This window comes from Xiphophorus couchianus, chromosome 4, assembly GCF_001444195.1.
Source record: "Xiphophorus couchianus chromosome 4, X_couchianus-1.0, whole genome shotgun sequence".
NCBI classification, from domain to species: domain Eukaryota; kingdom Metazoa; phylum Chordata; class Actinopteri; order Cyprinodontiformes; family Poeciliidae; genus Xiphophorus; species Xiphophorus couchianus.
The window spans coordinates 3,155,580-3,170,086 of record NC_040231.1 but is presented as its reverse complement, the minus strand read 5'-3'; the positions used below and the strand labels follow the sequence as shown (position 1 = coordinate 3,170,086).

Below are 14,507 nucleotides of genomic sequence, written 5' to 3'. Positions count from 1 at the left end.
GATGTAATAAAATGACCACAGTATGTTTATGTTTTAGCTGTATGTTCTACAGCTAAAACATAAAGATAAAATCATCAGGTGAAATAACTCTCTCTTCAAGATCAAAATTTCCATGAATTCTCTGCTTCCACTGTGATCTGGAAAAGTTCTGGTAGAAATTTAAATGCACTCATCATGGGAATAAATGTCACATTAATTTTGTACTTTAGTTGATTTATTTGAACCATCATTTGTGCATGGCAGAATGATTTTACACAACACAACTTCTGTGTAAGCCCTGATTTATATAAAATGTATATATTTATATTATTATTTCTTTTACGTCTCATATGCTGTTTTGTTATTAGTCTGATGTAATATTCTAATCTTAAATGTTTTGTTTCCATCAGCTGTAAGCAGAAGATCATCATAATTAATAGAAATAAAGTATTGAAAACATTAATCACTGTGTAATTATCCTGTATAATGTTTCAGTAACCTGAGTTACTAAAATAAATAAACTTTTCAATGACATTCTAATTTATTAAATATGTCTGTATACATCCCCACTGATAGTTGAATAATTAGCAAGTCTTTGTGTTTTTAAGCAAAGTAAAAAATTTTTATAAGAACAAAGTTGGTTTAATGTTTGCTTGATTTATCTATCCCACAGCCAGCTTTAATAAGTGTTTGATTCATTGCACTGTTAAAACACTCTGTTGGGTCAACTTTGACCCAAATTATCACCATCAGATGGAGAAGAAATGTTAGCAAGTTCAAAAAGGAACCAGGAACAACCAGTGCTCAAACCTACCATTAACTGGTAACTGGTTATGTTCCAGTCAGTAAGTGGCAGTGTTCAAATTACGTTGACAATGCTTCCTGTTATGAGACACAAACAGGCAAAAATCCCTGTGACTGACTGGTTTAACCAGAGTGACAAGGAAATCAGACTCACACACTGTTCTGGAAAATTATGGTGTGTTTTACTGGTTATCGTTCTGACGCCGTTTAAACCTTTACAGGTAGGAATCCTTAACTGCTTAAACTGTTTGTATTTAGTTGTAATGTATTTATTTTTATTTTTACAATGACAAATCATTCTATCTGATATTTCCAAAGGTGTGAAATGCTTTCAAATGAGGAAATGGAGGAAAACAATTCTTCCCCTAAAGCTGCTGTGTCTGCACAAATGAACAAACAGGCTACAGATTACAGGTAAGAAAATAAGAATATGAATTTTGTCTTTTACTGATGACTCTTCAGCTATTAGTTCTGCTCTAACATAAATGTTGTCTGTTCATTTTGCACTGAAGCCAAATAGAAGAAAGACCAGAGTCAACTGATTTAAGCTGTGTTTCCAAGGCGACTGAAAGGTCTAAAACTGAACCAGTTGATTTCAGCAATTTCTCATCTGAAAGTCAAATGTAAGATTTCTTAACTGTTATAAGATTTTACTCAGCTAGTAGAAAGTGCACTGGTTTGTCAAAAAGGTTCAACTCAAAACTAAAACTTTCATGTGACCAGTTTTATGTTATGTCGTGTCAAAACCAAATGGACCAGCAGAGACCAGAATCACCTGATCACCTCTTAAGATTTTACTGCCCTATACTCAGAGGAATATTGATAAAAAATTTTTTTTACATTAAAACAAAAACTTTACCGGCCTAAAGTTGAGCTAATTGAGTTCAAGGAAGGAGGTTCCTCTGAAAATATATATTTTTAAGTGGTAGTCAATCATTTGACATTTTATTTGTGGAACGAGTTTTAATTTAAATGGCTTGTGATTATTAGTTTGTGTTGACGCCAAATGGCTTTCCAGAGAACAGATTTATCTATGTCAACCTGTGTGTAGACGTCCACGTAGTTGCTATGAACTTTAACCTGCAGTTAAATTGGTCAATTTTGACCTTGGTGAATAAATTTCAACTACCTTTAGTTTTGAAACAAAACCAGTAGATCTTCACATTGGGTTGAATCCAAAAGGCTCAGAATAGACAAGAATCACTTTGTCACCTCTTATCTGATAATAAAATATAAGACTTTACAGAACCATACTCAGAAATAATTGATTAAATATGTTTGAATTTAAAACACATTTTAAATTCAAACATCCAAAATTCAAATTACAAAAAATTGTAATAGTTCATTTTGATGTACACTTTGTCTTGAAGCCAAATGAAGCCGGACCGACAAGAATCTTCCCAGGGAAAACCTGAGTCTATGGAAAATCACTGGTCTAAAGACGAACCAGTTGAGTTCAATAAAGGACCCACTGAAAATAAAACGTGAGACTAATTTTTAAAGGAAACATTTTAAGTGTTATGCATCTGACATTTTCTTTGTGGAACAAGTATCAAAATTATATGTGAATATTCAGCTTTTATATGGTATATAATACAATACATACAATCTAAATGGTTACATGTATAAAGACCATCTTTATCTAAATCAACCTGTGTGAGGACCATGTTGTTACTATGAACTTTGACCAGCAGTTAAAACAATGAATTTTGAATTGATTTGTGAAATAAATTTGAACTGCCTTTAGTTATTAATAAATCTTAATATTGAGTTGAATTCAAAGGGCTCAGAAGAGACCAAAATCATCTGATCTCCTCTTATAACAAAATCTAAGAATTTACCAAAGAATATTCTGAAATAATTGATTAAAAACATATTTCTCATGAAAGCAAAACATTTTAAAAGCTAAATTTGATGTGGACTTTGTTTTAAGCCAAATGAAGCAGGACGGACCAGGATCTTCCCAGGAAAACCGTGTGTCCATGCAAAGTAAAGACGAACCAATTCAATTCAAGGAAAGAGAACCCGCTGGGAATAAAAAGTGAGACAATAATTTATTAGGGGATTTTTAAGTTGTGGAACAAGTATTAATTGAAACTATTTTTGAATATTTAAATTTTATGTTATGTTGACACCAAATGTTTTTGCAGAAACCAGATTTATCAAAGTCAACCTTTGTGAAGACAATGTAGCAGCTGTGGACTTTTACCAGCAGTTAAAATAATGAATTTCAAATTTATGTGTGACATAGATTTGAACTACCTTTAACTTTTAAATATAACTAATAAATCTTAATATTGTTTTGAAGCCAAATGGATCTGGAGACACCAGAACCACCTCAACCAACTTGTGTGTCCATGTTTGCTGGGAGTACTGAGCAATCTAAAGATGAATCAACTGAACCCAAGAGACGACGCCCCTCTCTTCTTGAAATGTAAGACTTTATTACAAATATTAATGCCTTTTGAATTGGGATTATAGCACAAATTCATTACATAAACAAAAACTTTAATGAATGTTTATGTTGTGTATAATAAGGACTGAAAGTACAACATAAGGATGCCATGGCAACAAATATGAAATGTCATGGCTGCTCTTGAATCAAAATTAGTTTAAAAAAACAAGGAATGTCAGAGTAGTTTCTGAGAAGAAATAAAAATATAACAAATGAAAACCAGGCTTGTAGCTTTTTATAAAAACTATTCATAGATGAACCAAAACAATGAGAAGATACAATAGTTTAAGCTTTTTTAGATATACTTTATAGTTCTGCTTCGTAGAGGTCCTCTCTCTGTTCACCTTGTTTTAAGAATCAAGATCTTTAAAACTGTAAATTTCCTCATTGTTGAATATAAAGTCACATTTTACTTGAGCTGGAGACAGCCTGCACTGCAGTGACCTCTTGTAGCAGGTAACAAAGAGAAATAAGGAATATTTTGAAGTAGGTGAATAATAAATTAGGCACTGTAATAAAAATGTTTACAATCTTACCAAATCATTATTAGTTAAACTAATGTTCTTATATCTCTTTTTAAACAAGTAAAATGGAAATGAGCAAAATAAATATTTTAATCAACAGCAAAGATTTTCATATTAGTTTAATGCATGTAAACTGATTTTAGCTGAAAAAGGTTTCAAAACAAATAGATAACTGCCTTGGTAACACCAAGCTGTATCACAGTGAATGTGATTGCAGTGGAATAAAGTTTGACTGTAATCTGCTGTGGCCTTTCTTCATTTCTCTCAGGTTGGCTCGACTATCGACTTTCTCTAACCAGAGATCAGAGGCTTTTAGAGACCCTAAGGAACACCTGGATTCTGTTTGTATGGTATAAGTCCAGCTTTATTTCTTCAGGACTTACACACATTTTGTCTTTGGTTTTCTTTTAGCTTAGCTTCAGTTGAGTTCAGGACAAACTGTGGATGGTCTACAGAGCAGCAAAATAAACTTTCTCAGATGGTATAACTTTTTATATTTCAATTAGAGGAAATAATCCTTAAAGAGTTGGTTCACATCAGGAAAGTCCCAAGCTTTTAAAGACTTAAAACCTGTTTGTTCACATTGTTGGCGTTTACTGGCAGACGCAGCTTGTAGATGACCTAATTTTAGTTTCAGTCAATACAATAACAACAACAACAGTGTAGGAAAAGGAGGTGCTTAACTGATAATGAGTTGTTGGTCATAATCAGTCAATAACCAAAGAAAACAGGTGAAAAGTAGGAAACAGAGTTCAATCAGTCTTTGGTCATGAAATAAAACATTTCAATTGACTCAGTAAAAAGCTTCTCACTCTGTACGTGTTCACTTTATATGAAGCCAGGTACCAGGTGGCTCAGCAGTAAAGCGGGTGCATCATGTGCATCTGGGTTCAATTCCCAGCCCTCTGGCCATTTACTGCATGTCTTGTCCATCTTGCTCTGCCCTTCTTCCTGTAAAGCTATCAGTAGATAAAAATCACCAGGGCCAAAAAATATTTTAAAAAGAAAATATTTAAATATCTATTTAATATTAATATCATATTAAATCATATTAATATTAAATAATATTAATTATTTAATATCAAATGCTCACAGTGTCACAGCCCTGCTCAAGAATACTTAAAAAGTAGACGACAAACTGATTCCTATAGTCAATTAGTGTTTTTTTTTTTAACTTAAATTAACTTCAGTTGAGCCAAAATAAAGAATTAACCCACATAGCATTGGAGAATCATCAAATTATTTGCAATTGGTGTGGATGCAACATAAATGTGTAAATTTAGTGTAACACAAACAAACCCAATTAAGTTAAATTAATTTAAATTCAGTTTATTATGTAGCGCCAATTCACAACAAACGTCACTTCAGTTAAATCATACATACATTACAATTAATCCTAGATATGAAACAGTGCATCAACTTTGTTTCATTATTCAAATTAGTTTAAAAAGCCTTCCAAGGAAACCCAGAACATTGCATCGAGTCATTGACTTGCAGCATTCACTGCTCCTGGACGAGCATTCGGCAACAGTAGACAATTGCTTGAGTTGTGTCATCCACTTCACACCAATCATTCATTCTGAGCAGGCATGTAGCAACATTGGAGAGGAAAAACACTGGGGAGGAAAAACTCTTTTAACAGGAAGAGATCTCCTGCAGAACCAGACACTGGTAACCAGAACCTGGTTCAGTACAATGGTCATTTACCACCGACCAATTAGTTCTTCGAGAAGACAGAGCTGATCCACACAAAAGAAAACAAACAGAAGAACCGATGAAGGAGTCCTTTCTATCTTAATGAAAAGTAAAAAATGAACAGCCAGAAATGGAAAATGTTCAGTTGTTGGCAGTATTATCTTAGCCAATGACTCTGTCCAGGATGGTGTCACAGCCAAGCAGAATGCCAGACCAGGCATAGCTACTATGGAGAGAAAAAACAAGTGTTATGACCCGTCTAGAGATGCTGAGATCATAGCATGAAGGATTCATCCTCCTCAGACCTCAAGCAGCCAACACACAGTTTTGAACATCTTATAATGTTCTTTATTTAAAAGATGTATTTTGCATGAAATGTGACAACAATAGGAGTATAATATGGCTTCAGAAAATAAACATTAGAAAACTAAGATGAAAAATGATACCCAGACCGCCTTCTATGGAGAAAGAAAAGCACCAAGTATGAGGAGCAGCCATGTTTAAATAGACCAGGGCTGGGTGTTTGCTGAAGTTGTCACACCACCCGCACCATCTTCCATAGCACGTAGACGCCAGTAGCTGTTATGGTTTCATACTTTGTTCATTTCTGCAAGGTGGTGCCCAGGTGTTCCTATTAAACATCATTAAAGTTTTTATTGAAAAAAGGGTGTCATATGATTTTTGTGCTTTTCCAGGTGCTTGAGGATGACATTATCAGTTTTGTAAGAACTGAACTGCAGAAAATGAAGAACATACTGAGTCCAGAGGGCTCAAGTTGCCCTAAAGTGGATGATGAAACAGCTGGGAATGAAGAGCAAAGGAGTGATAACAGAGATGCATTCCTGAAAATCACACTGAACTTCCTGAAGAGAAGGAATGAGAAGCAGCTGGCTGATTCTTTACAAAATAGTGAGAAATTATCACATTCTTATTGTTTATTAATGTATCATGATGGTGATTTGGCTTTCACCGCTGGATCAATAAAGTAATCCCGAGCTTAGAACAGATGGTTTTCATTTTGTGTAGTTACTTAGTATTCACAAGAAGCTCGTATGTTTTCTGTTGTTTCAGAAACTCAAGCTGCTATTTGCCAGGTGAAATTAAAGTCCAGCCTGGCCAAAAGGTGTCAGTACTTGTTTGAAGGTAATTCATGGAGAGGAAAACTGACACCTGTGAATCAGATCTACACTGAGCTTAATGTCACAGAGCAAGAGACAGGAGAGGTCGACAATGAACATGAGGTTCAGCAAACTGAAGCAGCATCCTTGAAACCAGATGATCCAGAAACAACCATCAGCTGTGAGGACATTTTTAAACCTGGAAGAGATGAGCAAATCAGAACGCTGGTGACCAAAGGTGCCGCTGGCATTGGGAAAACACTCTTGACACAGAAGTACACTTTGGACTGGGCTGAAGGTAAAACCAACCGCAATATACAGTTTATCTTCCCATTCACCTTCCGAGAGCTCAACTTGCTGAAATCTCAAAGCATCACCTTAGTGGGACTCATTCATCAGTTCTTTCCTGAAATAAGAAAAGCAGGAATCTGTAGCTTTGAAGAGTTCCAGATTGTGTTTATTTTTGATGGTCTGGATGAACTTCAACCTCCTCTGGACTTCCACCACACTCCGGTTCTGATAGATGTTACAGAACCGTCCTCAGTCCACACGATACTCGTAAACCTCATCAGAGGGAAGCTGCTTCCCTCAGCTCATCTCTGGATAACCACACGACCCGCAGCAGTCCATCAGATCCCTATTCAGTATGTTGACAGTGAGAAAGAAATCAGAGGTTTCACAGACCAGCGGAAGAAAGAATATTTCAGAAAGAGATTCCAAGACAAGGAACACACCAATAAGATCATATCTCATATTGAGACATCAAGAAGCCTCCATACAATGTGTCACATTCCTGTTTTCTGTTGGATCACTGCTACAGTTCTGGATCAGGTCCTGAAAGAAAATAAGAAAACTGAGATGCCCAAAACCCTGACTGAGTTGTATATCCATTTCTTGGTTGTACAGGTCAGTCAGGACAATGAAAAATATCACAAAAAAGTGTTGACAACTGATGCCATCTGGAATCCAGAGACTGAGAAAATCTTTCTTGCAATTGGAAAACTAGCCTTTGGGCAGCTGGAAAAAAGAAACCTGCTCTTTTATGAAGAGGACCTAAAAGAGTATGGCATTGACATAAACACTGCTTCGGCTTACCCAGGAGTGTTTACAGAGACTTTCAAGGAAGAAAGCGTACTGAACCGGAAAAGGCTGTTTTGTTTTGTCCATCGGAGCATTCAAGAGTTTCTGGCTGCACTTTATGTCTTCTTGGTGTTCATGAAGACTGGGGACAATCTGATGAGAAGAAGCCGCAGTGCTTTGCAACCTGAATCGAAATTTAAACAGTTTTACCAGAGTGCAGTGGACAAGGCTTTGGAGAGTCCAGATGGATACTTGGACATGTTTACTCGCTTTCTCTTGGGGCTTTCACTGAAAACTAACCAAGACCTCCTACAAGGCTTGTTGCAAAAGACCAAAAACGCTCCACAGGTTCAAAAAACGCTTGTCCAACACATCAAAAAAAATATCAGGGTTTGTCCTTCAGTTGAGAAAAGCATCCGGATGTTTCACTGGCTGAATGAACTGAATGACCACTCTCTAGAGGAAGAGATACGGCTGTACCTGAGTGGAAAAGTCCTCGAAAAAGAGCTCACCTCTTCTCAGTGGTCAGCACTGATCTTTGTCTTGTTGTCTTCACAAAAAGTGCTTGATGTTTTTGACTTCAAGAAGTTCTCTAAATCAAAGGAGGCCCTTGTGTGGCTAGCACCAGTGGTGAAAGCATCAAAAAAGTCTCTGTATGTATCACACAAAGTTCAAGAAAATGTGACTATTTATTTAAGAGATAAAGAAAATAAGTAATTATTTGGAACTTATCTTTCAGGCTGTGTAGCTGTAACCTGTCGCAGAGAAGCAGTATACATGTGGTGCCAGTGTTAACCGCTGAGAACTCTTGCCTCAGAGAGTTGGACCTGAGTGACAATGACCTGCATGATGAAGGAGTAGACTTGCTTTCTTTTGGACTCAGGAGTCCAAAGTGTAGACTGAAGGTTCTCAGGTGAGTATTTGGAAGATTGAGGAAATATACAATAACATTATTGTTCCAGTCTTTGTATTTTTAATAAGAAAATGTAATATCACTGAAACAACTGAGAGCTGGCCATTTCCTAAGACGAAGAAGGGCCCGTTTGCCTATTGTCCATCCATTTGTCCGTCCGTCCGTCCGTCCATCCGTCCATCCATCTGTCCGGCCATCATCTTATGCTTATCGGGTTGGGTCATGGCTGAAGCAGCCTAAGTGAGGGGCATAGACTTCCCTCTCCCCTGCCAATTGGGTCAGCTCTTTTGGGGGAATCCAAATGCGTTCCCAGGTCAGGTGAGAAACATAGTCCCTCCAGTGAATCCTGGGTCTCTTTTGGGTCTCTTCTCCATGGGTCATGCCCAGTACCCCTCACCAGGTAGGGATCAAAACCAGATGACCGTCTCAACTGGCTCCTCTCAATGTGGAGAAGCAGTGACTCTGGTCTGAGCCCCTCCCAGATGAACATCTGACCACTCTATCTCTAAGATAGAGATAGATAAAGATAGATAGGGGGGCATGCTGTGGTGGCGCAGGGGGTTAGCGCGCCCCACGTTTGGAGGCTTTAGTCCTCGACGCGGACGTCGCGGGTTCGACTCCTAGTCCCGGTGACCTTTGCCGCATGTCCTCTGCCCTCTTTCCTGTCTGCCTACTGTCACAAAAAATACAAGCCACTAGCGCCGCAAAAACTCTTCGGAGAAAAAAAAAAAACACCCAATGGAGGAAACTTATTTTGACCACCTGGTCTATGGTCAGAAGCTACCAAAGCTTCTGACCATAGATGAGGGTAGGAACATAGATCGACCAATAAACTGAGAGCTTTGCCTTTTGGCTCAGCTCTCTCTATACCACAAGAGACCGGCACAGAGTGTGCATTTCTGCAAGTGCAGTACTAGTCCGCTTGTCCATCTCCCATTCCCCTTTTTTCCTCATTTGTGAACAAGATCCAAAGATACTTAAACTCCTCCACTTGGGACAGAAGCTGTTCCCAAACCCAAAGACTCGACCCAAAGAAGGTGGGTGTATGCATACAGGTGCAGAGGAGACTCAAGAAGATATAGATGGAACACAGCAGGCTGCTGTAGTTGATTGCTTAGCAGAGATTTACAGACAAATCGGAGAATAATTACATTACCATCTTTGTCGCGACAAAGGAATGGCGGAGCACACCAGGACATAGCTGATGTGTTTTTCTGTGTGTGACGAAGGTGCCAAATCCCTTTGCGTACATGTACACAAAAGCTATAAATGGCTGGACAAAGTGAGAGTTCATCTATTAAATTGAATGAATATGAATTCATAAACATAATTTTCTATGTGTCTTTGTGAGCCTGCTGCTTTATTAATAAACTGAATATAATTTCATTTTTGTATCATTTTGGCCAGATTAACTTAATATACAAGCTATTATTGTTACTAGTTAATTTTTTAAACTACAGAAAAGTAATTGTTAGGGATCCACAAATATGAAAATTTGGGGCAATATTAGCACTGCTGTCCTGGCAGTATTAACAATATAATTTTGTATATTTTTTTATTTGATTACTCGATTAATTGTCAGAATAATCAATAGATTACTCAATTACTAAAATAATTATTTACAACAGCTCTCAAGCCAATACGACTACATCATCTGCAAAATACAGAGACGTCATCCTGAGGCCACCAAAACAAACTCCCTAAACACCTTGGCTCTGCCAAGAAATTCTGTTCATAAAGGCAACCTTGGCGGCGTCCAACTCACTGTAAATGAGCCTGACTTACTGCTGACAATGCAGACTTAGCTCTGGGATTCCTCACATAGCAGCCTACCAGCCCCTATCAAAGAGCCGGATACTTTATACTCCCAGAGTACACCATCAAAGGACTCCCCAAGAAACACAGATGAACACCTTCTCCAAGTCCACAAAACCCATCGTGGTTGGGCAAACTTAAATGCACCCTCCAGGACCCTGCTGAGGGTGTAGCGCTGGTCCAGTGATCCACGGCCAGGACAAAAACAGCTCCAGTTAGCCGCCTTGACAATGGAGGCACAGAACTGCCCACTCTAACTCTGTCCCTGCCTCCTCCAGGATGGGTTCAAAGCTGCGCCTGAGGTTGGAGCTGTCGTACAATCCAACAGGAAACTCTGCCAGATGTTTACCAGCAAACCGTCACAATACATTTGGGTTTGTCAGGTCTGACTGGTATCTTTCCCCACCATTTTAGTCAACTCACCACCAAGTAGTGGTCAGTTGACCACTTCACCCAAATGTTCGGGACATTCGGCCACAAATCAGATAAAAAAGACAATAAAGTCAATCATCAAACTGCGACCTAAAGTATCCTGGTGCCAACATATGAACATTCTGAAGAAAAACACGTGTTAAGGCAAATTCTTTTAGTGTATGGTTTTTATAACTTGGATTTTTACATTTATTCATAAGTTGTTGATGTAACAATATGTCTTGATGAATATTTACAGCTTGTCAGGCTGTCTGGTCACAGAGAAAGGCTGTGATTATCTGGCTTCAGCTCTGACCTCCAACCCTTCTTATCTGAGAGAGCTTGACCTGAGCTTCAACCATCCAGGAGAATCAGGGCTCGATGCTTTTTCCGCTGGGCTGCAGGATCCAAACTGGAAACTGAAAACTCTAAAGTACATTTAATTATTTTCATCCAGATGAATAATTTCAGCACAGAAAGATTACTATGTGTACCTGTTCAACTCTACATATTCACAGAATATGTTCAACATCTTTAAATTTCCTCTTTCTTATACAGGGCAGATCATTGTGGAAAACACCGCCTGAATCCATCACCCCAAAGATGTAAGTAAAATCTTTCTAGTGTCCTACTTTCTATATTCCAGTCCATTTCAGTTCAGTTTATTTACAGAAATTCAAATTCATACCAATACAATTCAAATTGTATTGATTCAGTGACATTAAGAGAAACCTCCAAAAAGGTTATAAAGACAGCCTAATTTAGTCTGTATGTTTTGTTGAACAATCAGGTGCTGTTCAAACCTATGGTTAGCAGAGATTACACAGCAAACATTACCACAGTGTGGTTAGCATTAGCATGTAGCTCCTGCCATAAACAACCTCAAATATTACAGAACAACCAACCAATAATATCAAACCTGAGCTAAACGTGGCGTATCTAAAGTGACAAAACACACAATTGCCTATGCAGCTCTTATTATGTTAAACTTACGTGTTGTCAATGTTGGCACACAATTAGAGCTGCTTATCTTGCTTAACCTGTTTTAACTAAAGAGCGCACTTACCAATGTTGGCCACCAGAAGTCTCTTGACACCTTAACACAGTAAATGAGACATTCAATGCAAACTAAATATCTCTCAGTGCTCTAATTAACTGCCTTTCCAACAGTAACATTGACAATAAAACTGAAACCAGATGCTAAATTTGTGTTAAACAAGTTTTCTGAAATTCATTTTATGTAGAAACATGTTCATCAAGCTTGCTGAGCTCCACATCAAAGGTCCTTTCATTCTGTCCTACTGGCTTGATTTTGAAAAACTGTCATGTCCAGAGAATTGCTGGCTTGATGTATGATTTTGGAACGACTTGATGCAGCATAGATCAGGGCTGAAATCTTGGCAAGTGTTCAATGACTCTGGTAAGAAAAGTCTTTTAAAATGTCTATCAATTCTGCCCTCCATGGAGAAAGCACACAGAGAACCTGAAGTTATTGGCTAAGACATTTGAGAAAAAAGAGATTAATATGATTACAAAGCATTATCTTTGAACCTCTAAATAAGTAATTAAGGTAGACAATACAAACTCTTCTATATAAAGCCAAAATGAAATAATGAGACAAATATGGATTTATGAAATGAAAAATGTGTATTGACTCCAGTCTTTTGTCGTTCATCAGTCTTCCTTGAGCAGTTACTGGATCCCAACACAGCAAACAGAAATCTGGTGCTGTTACCGGACAACAAACATGTGAAGGCTGTGAAAGAGGAGCAGCCGTACCCCGACCATCCAGAGAGGTTTGACACCTGGAAGCAGGTGCTGTGCACTGATGGTCTGACTGGTCGCTGCTACTGGGAGGTCCAATGGATAGGGACAGTCAGAATAGGACTGTCATACAAAGGAATCAGGAGGAAGGGGGAGGATGATGAGTGCTGCATTGGTGGGAATGATCAGTCCTGGGCTCTTTCATGCAGTCCTCAGAGTTTCACTGCCTGGCACAACAACACACCAACAGAAATAAAACCGCTCGAAAAGACCAACTCCAACAGGCTGGCAGTGTATTTGAACTGGTCTGCAGGCACTGTGTCCTTTTACTCACTTCCTGGCATAGTTTCCTCCATAAAAAAGATTCACCTTCATACGTTTGAGACAACATTCACTGAACCACTCTATGCTGCATTTGGGTTTGAACAAACCCAGGAGCTTCAGGATGAATCCTCTTCAGTTTCCCTGATTCAAGTTGAATAATGAGGCCTGATCCTTTGGAGAAGAATGTTTCGCAAAGTGAACTCAGCAGCACTCAAAAGTCAGGTGGACAGATAATCTATTCATGTATGTATTTATCGAATACAACAAGATTATAGTTCAGATGTGAACTCTCAACATGTAAAGATTTGCAAAGATAATAATCAGAGAACATATCAAACAAAAATCCCCCACCCACACACACACACACATGCACATATACACATAATCTAGAAACTCAAACCTGCTTAACTTGAATTACCCAGAGAAAATCCTGCACATCTGGAGAACATCAAAGCTTCAGACCAAGAAGGTTTATCAGGTTTCTAGAAGCACCATCACCAGCCTCTCCTCTGCTGTAATCCATCCTGATAGAACTATTGTTTTTATTTGTTTTGATTTCATTTATTGCTCACAATGAACTATTTAAGCCTTAACATTAAAATTTACTTTAATAAACAACATTGATTATATTTAACCATGTTTGTGTGTGAATGAAAGTCTCAATATCAAGAACGACAACAACTATGAACTTATCAGAAGTTAAATCTTCAAAAGCTAAACTGGCTGTTTATGACAGCAAACCTTCAGGTTCAGGTTATGAAGATGATAATGTTTAAAAAACAAATAATTTTAAACAAACTTTTCAAGTTAAAGGAAAAACTAAAGGATTCACTAACAACAGCGCTGTCAAGTTAGTTTATTAAATTAAATTAACTTGTCCTCTGGGTTTATTGTCTGCAACTTTTTGCAGACAAAATAAACTAAAAGATGTATAAAAATGTGTCTTTAATTCTTAGCAATTATTTTTTCTTTGCTTTTCTAAAGGAAACATAGACTTGGATTCTCAACTCGCCTACATTGTGAAGCAGTTTCTAGATTCTTGCAGAAAGGAACCACATTTTGTTGTACGTATTTAAAAATGTCTAGTTTTCTATTAAATGCCAAGATTTAAAATTTTAATGAACAAAACAAGCATTCTGTGGGTGATTTTGTTTAATTTTTATTTAATGTTAATGCAGTTTTCTATGTATCTGAAGTTTTTCTGACACTTTGATTTGGTTTTTATTTGATCAGATTATTATCTGCTGTAATTTTATTAGCAATTCTAAAGTGTTTATATGCTAACTATTGTGACATTTTCTTTGTAAATGTCCACTAATGTGTTGGAATGTGTAGTGTGTATGATAAATATAGTCTGATGCCATGTTATGTGTCGAGAAAACTGGTATAGGGTTTGAGATCTATCTAGGTACACGCAGAAAAAGGTGCATGAAGGCCTGAAAGAAATAAAGCAATCTTGTGTTTTGATTTATAATGATTATGTTGGACATGTATGAGTACAATTGGTAAAATGACTGTGTATAAGTTCTGAAATGTATGAATAATGATCTGTAATGATATAACAACAATGAAATGATTATGTTTGATGATTTATAATAAGTGAAAGAGGTGATTAATGCTTGATG

The 14,507-nt window shown here is 37.4% G+C and overlaps 1 protein-coding gene across 3 annotated transcripts; it reads left to right on the top strand.

The window, feature by feature from the left end:
• The first annotated feature begins 797 nt into the window (after positions 1-797).
• LOC114142792 (NLR family CARD domain-containing protein 3-like) lies at positions 798-13,837 on the top strand. 3 transcript variants are annotated; one of them, XM_028014258.1, is made up of 13 exons: positions 798-1,004; positions 1,102-1,197; positions 1,296-1,406; positions 2,154-2,267; positions 2,717-2,824; positions 3,092-3,217; positions 4,031-4,112; positions 6,153-6,366; positions 6,529-8,308; positions 8,395-8,568; positions 11,054-11,227; positions 11,353-11,399; positions 12,473-13,837. In XM_028014258.1, exons 2-13 carry the CDS (start codon positions 1,109-1,111, stop codon positions 13,039-13,041), a joined length of 3,588 nt encoding a protein of 1,195 aa, XP_027870059.1. In that variant the 5' UTR covers positions 798-1,004; positions 1,102-1,108; the 3' UTR covers positions 13,042-13,837. The 3 variants fall into 3 exon arrangements, with proteins under 3 accessions (XP_027870059.1, XP_027870060.1, XP_027870061.1); XM_028014259.1 differs by lacking the exon at positions 2,154-2,267 and having other exon boundaries at positions 799-1,004; XM_028014260.1 differs by lacking the exons at positions 1,296-1,406; positions 2,154-2,267 and having other exon boundaries at positions 800-1,004.
• The last annotated feature ends 670 nt before the right edge of the window (positions 13,838-14,507 follow it).

Excerpts from the sequence above, each read along its gene's own strand:
- LOC114142792 (XM_028014258.1), top strand. The coding sequence starts at position 1,109 with ATGCTTTCAAATGAGGAAATGGAGGAAAACAATTCTTCCCCTAAAGCT. Across the intron at positions 1,407-2,153 it reads TTCTCATCTGAAAGTCAAAT|CCAAATGAAGCCGGACCGAC; the intron begins GTAAGATTTCTT and ends TTTGTCTTGAAG. Across the intron at positions 2,268-2,716 it reads GGACCCACTGAAAATAAAAC|CCAAATGAAGCAGGACGGAC; the intron begins GTGAGACTAATT and ends CTTTGTTTTAAG.